At 37.4% G+C, this 12291-nt stretch overlaps 1 protein-coding gene across 1 annotated transcript; it reads left to right on the top strand.

The window, feature by feature from the left end:
- Positions 1–4893: 4893 nt before the first annotated feature.
- Positions 4894–11355, top strand: LOC122669009 (probable thiol methyltransferase 2). Its single transcript, XM_043865614.1, has 9 exons — positions 4894–4941; positions 4999–5267; positions 6918–7048; positions 8482–8568; positions 9260–9360; positions 9447–9546; positions 9790–9836; positions 10547–10625; positions 11044–11355. Exons 2-9 carry the CDS (start codon positions 5057–5059, stop codon positions 11095–11097), a joined length of 810 nt encoding a protein of 269 aa, XP_043721549.1. The 5' UTR covers positions 4894–4941; positions 4999–5056; the 3' UTR covers positions 11098–11355.
- The last annotated feature ends 936 nt before the right edge of the window (positions 11356–12291 follow it).

Genomic DNA, 12291 nt, shown 5'->3' with positions numbered 1-12291 from the left:
AGATGAATATAAAAAAAATACAGATTCTGTACTCTTTTCTTAAGTTTTATATTTTCTGTGTGTTGGTTGGTTCAGTTTTTTAAACTTATCTATTGGGTGAGACTTTTCTAGTAAGTTGAGAAATTTGCACATTTTTCGAGGTTTGATGCTTCATAGTCATGTGACCCCCCTCAGTCTCTCTTATCTTGAATTTATTATCATGGTAATTTTTTTTTATTTTTCTCTTATTTTCTATGTTAAAACAAGGAGAATTTTTATCTTAGACAACCAAACACAGCCTAAAGAAATACCTGATGAGATAGGTAAGGAAGTTGGGCTACATAAGACACAGTGTCAAAATGAGTTAGTCGTTTCGATGAGGGTGGGCAGCTCTGGCCAAGGTTTTAAAACTCGGGTTTCGACTAGGTTTCGACCAGCTAGAAAATGAGTTCGTCTCGATTTCAACCATATCTCGGTCGAAACTTGGGACTTTCTCCAAGCTAACTTGAACCTTGGTTTCGAGGCCCAGAAGTTGTTTTCTTTCCCTAATTCTTGCTGTGCTGTCTATTTTTTACATTTTAAAATCAATCCATGCATTAGTTTCACATAGAGAATACTAAAAATATTACTTGTGGTTTTGATCCAAGTTTGATATTGTATATTGTTCTTGGACATGGTATCAAATAAGATTTGATCGGAACATAAGCTTTCCAATAAGTAACAAGATTGCTTAAATCTGATTTATATTGAAGGAGTTATGTACCCGTCAAACTTAATTTGGTGTGCATAAATGCTGTCAAAATCGGTCTGAATGAATTTTTTTTTGGACAACAAAACAAGTGAATATTTTACCAAACTTTTGGTTTTTAGCAATATTTTACCATATTAAGATTTGTGGAATTTTTAGATTTGAGAAAAACCCCAGCATAAGAAAGTCGTAAAAAATCCAATTTTTGTTATTGAACTGGGGTGTTGATTTTTTTTTCATTTTGGAATTTGATTTTTTAACTATTTTTATTGGATTCATATAGTGGGGTGTTTGCTTATTTATGAATAATATCTTAAGTAAATGAAATACAAATACAAAAATATTTACTTAAATGATATTAGACGTAACTAAGTGAAGTGTCTGTCCTGGTTTCTAGCCTGGTTTCTAGCCTTGTTTCTGGTAGTTTCTGGCATAAATACCTGTCTGTCCTAGTTTCGAGCCAAGTTTCCCCTAGTTTTGATGGGCATATATGTTGAAACCACCGAAATATGGTCGAAACCATCGAAACTCGGTCGAATCCAACGATTTTATAAAATCCCCCTTCAGCTCGTCTCGAAAACCTGAGAAACCGAGTTAACTCGGTGGTTTCGATTGAGTTTTTGTTCCATGGCTCTGACCAAACTTATATGAAGAGAGCCAGAGGACCGAGTCATTATGGGCCATTGGAAGCTTCAGGAAGATTCATGTTTCAGTGTCTTTTAAATTGTTGAGTTGGATAATGACTTAGCATTTTAAATCATAAGAACCGTTAAACTTTACTAGATCAGATCGTTAACATTGGCATCATTTATTTGATCCTTTACATTATTGAATTTTTGCTATGCATGCCCGCACTACAGAGGATTTTAATCCCTACAACTACCTGGGAGGAGAGAAGGGTGCCTTTATGTCACAATATGCAATCCAAGAGAGACGATCCCTTGACCTACTGGGGCATGCACTCAACTTATAAGTAGGGCTGTCAATGGTTCGGGTTGGGTTGGGTCGGGCCTGTCTAAACCCTGACCCTGACCCTAGAGGCCTTAACCTAAAACCTAGACCCTGACCCTGACCCAACCCTGGCACGGCCAATAAACCCTCAACCCTGACCCGACCCTGCCAGGGTTTTTCCTAACCCGGCCCGGCCCGACCCTGATAGGGTCAGGCAGGGTCGGGTTGGCACTGATTGACCCTGTCTTGACCCTATTTTCTCATGTATGATGAAGGATTGGGATCTCACCGGATCCAACTGACACCTTCAGAAGGCTAATTTGGTGATATGGCTGGTTTTTAAGCCTGAGAACAGCTTAATGTTGTTTTCACTTGTCAAGATCCCTTTATGTATAGAGGTAAAGGGAGGGGCCAATCCAGGTAATCATTTAACCCTTTTAAATTTCAGATGGCAGGGGGATTGATGTTAAGGCTACAATGTAAGGGCCTCAATGAAAGAAGAAAAATAATAATAAAATTTATCAGTAAATGTTTCAGGAAGTTTGGATGAGTGTTTTGGAGCCATGTACCAAAGTGCAGAGTCAAAAAAAAATGACAATAAAAATAATACAAGAAACAGACGATGTCTGCATTGTTTCTACTACAAAATTTTATTGAAGTCGAAGCACAACCATGGTATATAGTAGTCCAGGTTTACGCAGTTCTAGCTACAGAGGCACAAAGCCGCACAATATATATTTCCATAAAATTATGACCTTTTGTTGATGCAGCTCCAAGAAGGAAGAAGAAGAAGAAGAAAACCACGAAGGAAGAAGAAGAGCAGCCTTGACTAGGCTGAATTTCGTTGGAGCCTTTTAGAGTTTTTTTAGTTTTTTTAGGAAGGGCAAAACAGTCTTTTTATTATGTTTTATTTCTCTTAGTTCCCCTCCACGATTTTAGAGGGATAGGTATTTTAATTGTTTGTTGTTTTAACTTATACTCCCATTCGAGTATAAGTCTATTTCTGTTTTATGCTTTATTATTAGGACTCGATTAGGACTGCCCACTCCTAGTCGACTAGGACTTGCTTTAGATTGATTATTTGTAAGGCCTTTGGCCCCCTTTATTATTATAAATAGTAGAATCGTGGGAGGCTCCCCACAACAGATTTGAATTTAAAAAAGTGTTTTTCGTGGCTGCTTGCTGCTCCTTGCTCTCCAAGAGTGTTTGCATCCTTGTGGGCTTATCAAGGTGGAAGGGTGGGTGGAATCCTGCGACTCCTTACGCCGTGACAGCTGGGAGGGTCTTTCTTGAAGGACATTTCATCCTTCATCCCTCAATTTACTGCCGGTGGAATCCTATAGTCAGTTGAGATTTAAATTTCTGTTTTTAGTTTCCTTCCCTCCCCCATTCGATCTCACTTTAATTTCTGTCTTTTCTCATAAACCCTAGAACATCTAAGTTCTGCCCAGCCCTACCCTTTTACCCAAATCCCCTCCAATTTCAGGCACGACAACCTTGCCATAACCCTCACACTCGATCCAGCTTTGAGGCTAATCTGATTAGTCTAAACCCTAATTCCCCATTGCTCCTCACAAACCCCAAAACTCTAAATTTCCAGGTTTCCCTCTTCTGACCAGCAAAACCCCCCCATATCAGGATCGAATTTCCCTCCCATACATCTGAACACTCGACCTTGGTTCCAGCCCTTAAATCCCATTAAAAACCTAGATTTTAGTTGTTTTCTTATTTACAAAACCCGAAACCCTAACCCTAGTTTCTGCAGGAATTCAAAACTGTTTCAAATCCAGATATTTTTATATCATAATGACCCCTAAACCTGCAGAATAAAACCATATAAACCCCATTCCCAAATTCCCATTCTAAACCCTAATTTTGCCCTAATTAGCCCCAAACAGCAGGCTTGACCAGACCTTGTTTTTACTTGGCTCTTAGTAGGATTATTTCCTATTCTAGGACTACATTATTTGTCCATCATTAAAAGTATTGAAGATGAAAGAGTACTTGAAATCCCTTTGTACAAAACAGACACGAGACACCATCCTTAAATCAGAAGAGACATTCTCTAAGAACCATTATAACCTCCTCTGATCCAAACTATTACCCTTACCTCTTTTGGAACGGATCCCTATTAATAAGTCCATGGTTGAATCAATCAAGAATCGGAGGGGGGGGGGGAGAGGTAAACTCTGTAGCAAGTACTAGCAGCAGTGTTGTTGCAAGGATGGGGAAGAAAGGCCCAAATCAAAGTTAAAATTCAGGATTCAGCGAAGACCGAAGAGGATGATTACCAAACGTGCCTTTGCAGGCTGAGTATCCATCTTGTTCACCCCAAAACACAGATATAGGAACGATGATGATGAAGACGTGGTAGATGACGAAGAAGAAATCATGAACATACCTTAATGCCGGCCCTTGATCGTCAAGTGAATCGCCGCCGGGAAGGAGGAACCGAGGAAGATGAAGGCAGCAGAGGCTAGCATCGAGCGCGGCTGATGAAGAGTGAAGATTGAAAATTGAAAAAGGAATATGGGATTAGGGTTACTAGGTTATCTCTTATGGGCATTTTTGTATTTTCACCTATAATATTATACATTATTATTAATATATATATTTATAACTAATACAGGGTCGGGCCGGGCCGGGCCGGGTTAAGCCCGGGGTCTTATCCCGAACCCGACCCTACCCTGCCAGGGTCAGCCAAAATCTCAATCCTAACCCGCCCTTCGGGCTGGCAGATCAAGGTCGGGTTCGGGCTCGGCTCAGGGCAGGTTCGGGCCAGCTGGGTATTATTGACAGCCCTACTTATAAGCTACCAACCATGGTTTGAGGTATCGGATTGGCTCGGCCAATTTTGACCGGATCAGATCGGATCGACCGATTTTGGCTGGATCGGATCGGTATTGTCCGAGGCCGATTCAACTATACGGACAAAGGTAAAAATGTAAAAAAAATAGTGTTTTTTATAACAAAACAAGGACTTAAGTGTCATATTTGCCCAAGTTTGGGCGATCCCAATCCGATCCAGTCGATACTGAGATCACGAACCATGCTACCAACCAACCGAGCTAATTCCTCTCTTCATGTGGTAACGACCCCACGGAATCCAACCGTCCGTGGGCAACTTAACAATGGATTTTAAAAAAATATTATAAAATTCAAGCGAAACACTCAATCCATCCATATTCCAGAGACACTGGCAGTTGAGGAAGAATCCACGCCACAAGCAATACGCTGGTGGAAATCGTTTACAAGGAAATTTTCGCGGCAACAAATAACCCGCCGGTATGGTCTACCAGAAAATTACGACGCAAATAACACGCTGTACAGTGAATTTATGAGTATGATATCATCAGAGTTGTTGGAGCCTGGAGAATCATGTGGTGTGTATCTTATCGTTTACTCTTGAATTCCATTTGCTTACCCTTGACCTCGAATCCGCCGTTGAGATTCAGAGCCGGTGCCTTCCCTCTCAGCAGTTTTAAGCTTTTCTCAAGACAGCTAGGAATGGAAAAGGGTGAAGGAACTAAGGTTCCCAAGAATCCAACAAACAATAAGGTTGAAGAACTGTTACAGGGCGACCCCGAAGGTAGTAACATTCGCTTCGGGCCTCTAAAGCCATTCGGTTTCCATTGAATTTCGGACCATGCCTTTTTTCTTTTGGGTTTAGCGAATTTATAGTTTTCTTCTGGATGTTTAATGTTTGTTTTCTCATTTTTTTTGATATATGTTGGAGCTCCTGGAGAATCATGTGGTGTAATTTCTACTGGGGTTCTCGAAATTTGTGTTGCTTTTAAATTCCCAGTTTTTTTTGGTTATATTGTGAAATGGGCTTTTGTTTACCATGGGAATTGGTTGCTTGGTTGTTAAGGATTTGCAAATTGGTCTGAGAATGCAGTTTCCGTTGGTACTTCCGACTCAATAGTCAATACTATATTTCTTGAATTTGGTTTGCTTTAACTGGTCAACTGTAGCCAATACAATTTTAATTGCTTCCACTTTAGTAAATTATGAAATTTAAAATTTCCTTTTGATTCTGGAAGCAAGCTTTCGGCCTTTGAATTTATCTATCTTTATTGTCTTTATATTCAAACTATAATTTAAACTAATAACCCTTTTCTTTTGTGAGTATCAGCAATTTCCAGTGTATTGTTCTTGTATCTAATTTGTCCAGAAGCCTCTCTCTGTTGCTACTTGAAATTCTTAAGGGGAACTTTTGAAATCAATGAAGGGTGAGTGAATTTTGGCTTGTTCTTTTTGAGTGATTAACTCAATTTATGTACCTTTTTTTTTTTTGGGGGGGGGGGGGTTGGGGGTGATTGAGGTGGCTAGTATTACAGAGGCAGGGAGATTCTTTTGTAATAGGCCATAGGCAAAATGACTGTAATCTTAGTCATCAAGAGGAAGAATAATTAAAACGACCAGTTGCTTTCTTTTCTCTGTGATCATAAAGACTGGGAATTTCCCCTCCTCAAATCACTCCATGTTGTAGTCTTAAACCTTTTGACAACTACTTAAGTTTGTCCCTCACTCCTATTGCAGTTTATACTCCTAGCCTTACTCATAATACTACGATCTGGCAAAGTTTTGGTGAACTCCTATAGATTGGGCTTACAAAAAAAAGGAGCCTGCATTCATTGATAGATCATGCTTTGAAATTTCATGGGGCACTTAATTCAATTTATTTGGGAGAATTAGTTGATAATTTTTTTATATGCTTGTATTTTTTGAATTTGCTTTCTTGTTTTTATTTATGAGACGTAAATGTTGTGGAGAATACGAACCATATTCATAGATGCTGACCTGTACTTTCTGATCAATGTTAATGAATCTGTTTTCACCCCCCTCTCAAAAAAAAAGAAAAAAAAAGTATCAAGCATCATTAGAGGTATCACCTATATGATAATGCATTTAATTGAATCCTCAACCTGGCCTCAGCTTGCACAAAGGATCTAGTGCTTTTAGGCAGGTCTCAGCTCATGGTTGATATTCCATACTTTTGAATTGAAGTTGTGTTTCCTTAACAAAATATGCAGTAGATTTACTGGTACAGGCTAGAAGGATGAGTATGATGCATTTTTTGCTTCTTTTTTTTTTTTTTTTTTTTTGTTTTAATTATTTAGACATGCTACATCTCTCTTCTTTTACCTAACTGGTTTTCTTCCTTGCTGAAATCAAATGGATCTCACTATATTTCGTCATTTCCTTTTATGAAGATGCATCACTTCTTATTGATCAGGTGGATGGGACAAATGCTGGGAGCAAGGATTGACCCCATGGGATTTGAAACAGCCAACACCTGTGTTTCTGCATCTTCATCAAGCTGATGCACTTCCAAGAGGAAGGGCTTTAGTCCCTGGATGTGGCACTGTAAATATTTTGTTGTTTATTTGCTTTTATTTTTTGGAGGGGGGGGGGGGAGACTTCTTTATTAGTGGCCTCTCATGGTTTAGATATTCTTTAGTTTGAATTGACCTGTTTAAATATAGAATATGATTCCCAACTTTGGATAGTGGCATATAATCCATCAGTTATAGAAATTAATACTGACTGAAATATTATATGTACATTAAAGTAATAAATGTAGTTCTCTTTTTCATGTTTTCATCTGTAGACCCCCACTCAGGGGGCCATCTTGATATGGTTCTTATGTCAAGTCATAGTGATTTAGGACAGGACACCCTGGTTTTCAGATTTCTAGAGCTGAACTTCTGGGCAAGATGGTGGGAGAAGGGCTAGGACTGATTTGACTTTGAACAAACAGAAGACAACAGGAAAAGAACAAGAAAGAAACTGTCCTGGGTTGTGACCAGTACTTGTAAACAGTAACTCTGTAACTATAAAGAAATAACAGATCACATTCAATTACCAACAAAAAATTAGAGAGATTGAAAATCTGACATCTTTAAGATTCTAACTCTTGACTTCTGGTCATCTTCAAGTGGCTGCAGATAAAATCTGTAATGATGTCTGATAACAGAGAAAAGATGCAAGAAGCAAGAAAGATAGAAAGAGAAAAGGAGAGGGATACAGTCATACATATTTGATGGGGGAAGGAAAAGAAAAGGAGAGAGAGATGGCCTCACAGAGGTGAGAGTGAGCCCTCACAGAAGAACATTTCTTATTCCATTTAACAACTTCGATACCAGGAAAGGTTGCGGACATATGTAGGACTCTCTTGCAACTAATAGAAACTCTTTGAAATAAAAGCTTCCTAATAAACTTGACACTGACCTTAGAATCCTTTTCATATGGGAAGTTGACATCTAAAACTCTTAAGGGACCCGCAAAACTAATCACTTCTGGATCGTTTTAATTAAAAACTCAGATGAATAAAGTAGCCCTAGAACTTGAAGACACCCAATAAAATTATTGCTCCCTTTTTGGCCCAATAAGTAATGGGGGTGGTCTTTAACCCATTGTAATTCCTACTTTAACAGGGTTGTGGGAGAGGTTGTTGACCCCTATTACTTTAGTTTCTCCATGACTGATTTCTGTTAAGCTCATTACTTGCTTTTCACTGTTGAATAATTTTTTTTTTGGTATTGTCTTACTGATCTGTGGCTACTGTTAACCACTCTTCGAAGGTATTTCCTCAGAGAAATAGTGTAGGAAGTGCTGAAACTCTGTTTCTATTGTTTCTTCTTGAATTCTGTCACCTGAAGTCTATGGGATCCTAGATCTTGTTTGCTGATTATTGGGAGTTCTATTTTGTTAAGGCAATCAAGTGGGCTTGGGACCATAATTTGCAGTCTCATTATTTCATACTGTAGCAAACAATTTAAATATTTCAAATATGACAGGGTTATGATGTGGTTGCAATTGCTAGCCCTGATCGCTATGTTGTAGGTCTCGAGATATCAGAACACGCCATTAAGAGAGCAAAGGAGGTGAGGACATTCCTTATTGATAAAGCTCAAGACTTCTCTTGGGGGGAAAAATGAAATGGAAGGAAAACAGTGAAATTTAGCTCTTTAATTTGTTTATTTGGCTTCTGTGCTCCATAATGGTGAACTACTTTGATAAATTCTCACATGAAAGTTGAATCTTCCATTATTCTTCCAATTGTATATCTGTTTCTCTTAGAAATTATGAATGGCTAAAACATAACAATTGGTTTTACATAATCCTCCCTAATTGTTTTTGTGACATAGGGTCAGCAACTCTGCATAATATTATATGCCTGTTCAAACTTTTCTAATGTTCTGATCACTTCATCATTGTACTTCACAAGTAATTTGAGAACTTGGTGTATTTGACCAACTACTTGGGTTGACTTGAAGGGTGACTTGGTTTTGCTGGGAAGGGGGAAAATGACTCAAATTGTATATTTCAAGCTCTTGATAATGTACTCTTAAGAAGTACTTGAAAATCATATATTGAACTAAAAGCTGGACATCTGAGCCACCAAGAATACTTCATAAATGACCCAACTGTTTTTACGTGAATTTGGATCAGGGCGCTCATGAAAACTGTTCAATTTTATAGTGTTTTAAATTCTTACAAGCTGTAATTCTGTTAGTTTGAGCACAGTGTTGAAATAACATATCTCTTAACATTTTGCATAAAACACCAAGCCAGTTGTTCTCTTCATTGCCAAATGCGAATTATTTTACCTTTACGAAGGAGGACTTTTTCACATGGCAACCAACTGATTTGTTTGATCTCATTTATGATTATACGTAAGTCTCCATATTGAATTTTAATACATGTCTTATCTTAAGAGGCTTTAGTTTTGATGCTCACATTAAAATGGAAAGCTTTTCAGGTTTTTTTGTGCAATTGAACCATCCATGAGATCAGCTTGGGCAAGCCGAATTCGAGATTACTTGAAACCAGATGGAGAGCTCATAACTCTAATGTTTCCGGTGAACACTAGTCCCCTCACCCCCAAACCCCCAAGTTTCTTGTGATAAATTTCCATCTGTACCGATTTGGAATTTTTTTTCATGTGATTTCTAAAGAAAACTATTTATAAGATAAGTTAACTCTTTGATTGTGTCTTTTCAAAAGTCTTTTGTGTGTTTTGGAAGTTAACTCTTTGATTTTGTCTTTTCTGTGTTTTGGAAAACAGTTTCAATGATTACATTATTTTCTTTTTTTGGTGGCAGATTAGCGATCATGTTGGTGGACCCCCATACAAAGTTTCGGTGGCTGAGTAATTCTCTGGTTTCAATAATGTTAATGATGGTGACAATCATTCATAATAATAATAATAATAATCATGATAATAACAATAATAAATCTTCTTAGTAATCACTACAAGTGAGAAAGGGGAGAAATCAACTGTATAAAAAGAATTTGTTCAGTATGGGTTTTTGTTTAGAATTGCAACCAGATCTATATTAAAAATACATCAAAGCATGTATCTTTTGCAAAATGGAATCTATTCAATTGAACTATGCCTTATCCCAACTAAGTGGCATTGGCTACATGTATCCTATTTTTGCATTTCTATGCAAAAAATAAATCTCAATTCAAAAATAACAAAAAAGGATTCAAATAACTGGATTTTTTTTTCAGGCTAGAATGCTGGTACATCATAAGCCACTTTTTCCATATAACAAATAGTTCCCAGGATGTATTCCACTTCTGTTGGAAGCTCTTCATCTCTATTTTATTAGGTTCAGAAAACTTCAGGGAGTATCCCAATGTATGTACATAAGAAGAAACTTTTACCCCCATTAACTTCAATGAGAACTCACAGCAGTTGGTTCACACTTCTCTCAGCCTCCTTGCACGTCATGGGCTTTAATTAAAATTGGCCATTACTAATGAAACACTGCTGTCAATAACTAATCCAACTATGATTTTCACTTCATCTGCCTCGGCAATTGACTATTTATCAATATTTGTATGCCTTTGCAGCTATGAAGAGGTGTTGCATCCTATGGGCTTTAGGGCAATCTCCATAGAGGATAATGAGCTTGCAATTGAGCCACGCAAGGTATGTTAAAAGGTTGAGATAAAGACTAATGCTTTGCATGTTTATACAAAGGGTAGTTCGAACAATTCTAACCCAAGAAATGCTCCTTTTAGAAACCAATAAATTGTTTATATATTTTGATTATAAGACATACAAACATATGAATGTATATGCATCCTTATGTCACAAATAGCCATTCTAAGCTACATTGTATCATGTGGATTTTTGTGTTTCTTTGCTGACTTTTTATACCCCATCTGATGGAATTTTCCTCTCAATGATATAACTTATTCTGTTGTTACTCCCACTGCATATTTTTTATTTTTAAATTTCTTATGAATTTTCCTAATTTAGTAGATTCACATTTTGTGGACTATGATTGTAATGAAGTAGTCAGTGTTGAGTTTCAGAAGTTATTAAAACAAGTTGATTTTTCCAGGGAAGAGAGAAACTGGGGAGGTGGAAGAGATCTCCAAGTCTATCCTTACTATGATGGAAATTCATTCTGTTATTCAATAATCGTTGAAGAAAACATACTTGATTCACCAAATCTTTATTTTGCTCTGTAAATGAAGTGGTTCAGCAGATTTAACCCATATTGGTTGTGGGACAAGATTATTGATAGATGTAATTGTATTTTAATCAGGGTAGAACCATGATCAGGAAGAATTCTCAGTTGTTAGAGAAATTTTCAGATTTACTATTACCACATAGGAGGAATTTGAGTGCAGATGCAAATGGAATTTGTTGACTATTTGAGCCTGCAATTTTCTTCCCTAGACAAAAGCAAGTGAGGTACACCGTACACTTACAGACCCTCAAACCCTAGATAATTTTTTTTCTTCTTCCAACAGTAAGTAGCTAAGAGGTCTCATTCCATTAATCATCAAGAAACAGTTGAAATATCAGTAACCTCAGATTTGCAGAGAAATGATAACGATCAGGGAGGGTTATAACATCTGCCTCTTTGTTATTAATGGCATACTTGTTTGACCTCCTTCCTATTAGTATTCTGTGGTTTCAATATGCCAAGATAATGTGGCTCCCTAGCTTGAAATAGGATTTTATGTATGTTTTTTTAGTGACATTGAAAATTATCTAAGGTCCTGATTCCAAAAATATTGTCTTTTGAGTATACGTTTCCAAATCGATGAAAGTTCTTGTCTTGTCAGTTATAGAGATCAAAGTCATTCATAAGGCCTCATAAATCTTTGAATTCCATCAAAAACACATGGTAAGCAAGGAAAGGAAGTGTGCACATCAAGGCCTCAAAACCAGCTAAATACTATGAACTTTGGAAGAACCAATGCCTTGGCCAATGCATGTTTATAGCAAGTAATGGCTGATTAGGCATCAGGCCTCTCTTTGACTGTTGGATTGGATGGGACAGTCACTCTATGGATTGTTCTGATTCTGTTATCTAAGTTGTACCCATTTGAGCTATAAAGGTTATAAAGGGCGTACCTAGTGCACGAGGTACCCGCCACTATGGGCTCTGGGGAGGGTCGTAATGTATGCTTTGTTTTAGCTATAAAGGTTATATAAAGCTTTATTTCATTTTTATTTTCTTGTCACTTGAAGTTATACATATTTTTTTTCACGAAAACTTTATTTTGTCACATGAAAACATATATTGAGAATGAAACTTGCTATGTGAATAGGGCTGAAGGGAATGACATGCTCATTA

The sequence above is a fragment of the Telopea speciosissima genome, chromosome 7, assembly GCF_018873765.1.
Source record: "Telopea speciosissima isolate NSW1024214 ecotype Mountain lineage chromosome 7, Tspe_v1, whole genome shotgun sequence".
Taxonomy (NCBI): Eukaryota; Viridiplantae; Streptophyta; class Magnoliopsida; order Proteales; family Proteaceae; genus Telopea; species Telopea speciosissima.
This window is presented reverse-complemented; position numbering and strand designations above follow the sequence as displayed.

Bases quoted from the DNA above. Each gene is read 5' to 3' on its own strand.
- LOC122669009 (XM_043865614.1), top strand. From the start codon at position 5,057: ATGTGGTGTGTATCTTATCGTTTACTCTTGAATTCCATTTGCTTACCC. The intron at 5,268-6,917 runs GTAGTAACATTC...CTTATTGATCAG, and splicing joins GTTACAGGGCGACCCCGAAG to GTGGATGGGACAAATGCTGG. The intron at 7,049-8,481 runs GTAAATATTTTG...CAAATATGACAG, and splicing joins TAGTCCCTGGATGTGGCACT to GGTTATGATGTGGTTGCAAT.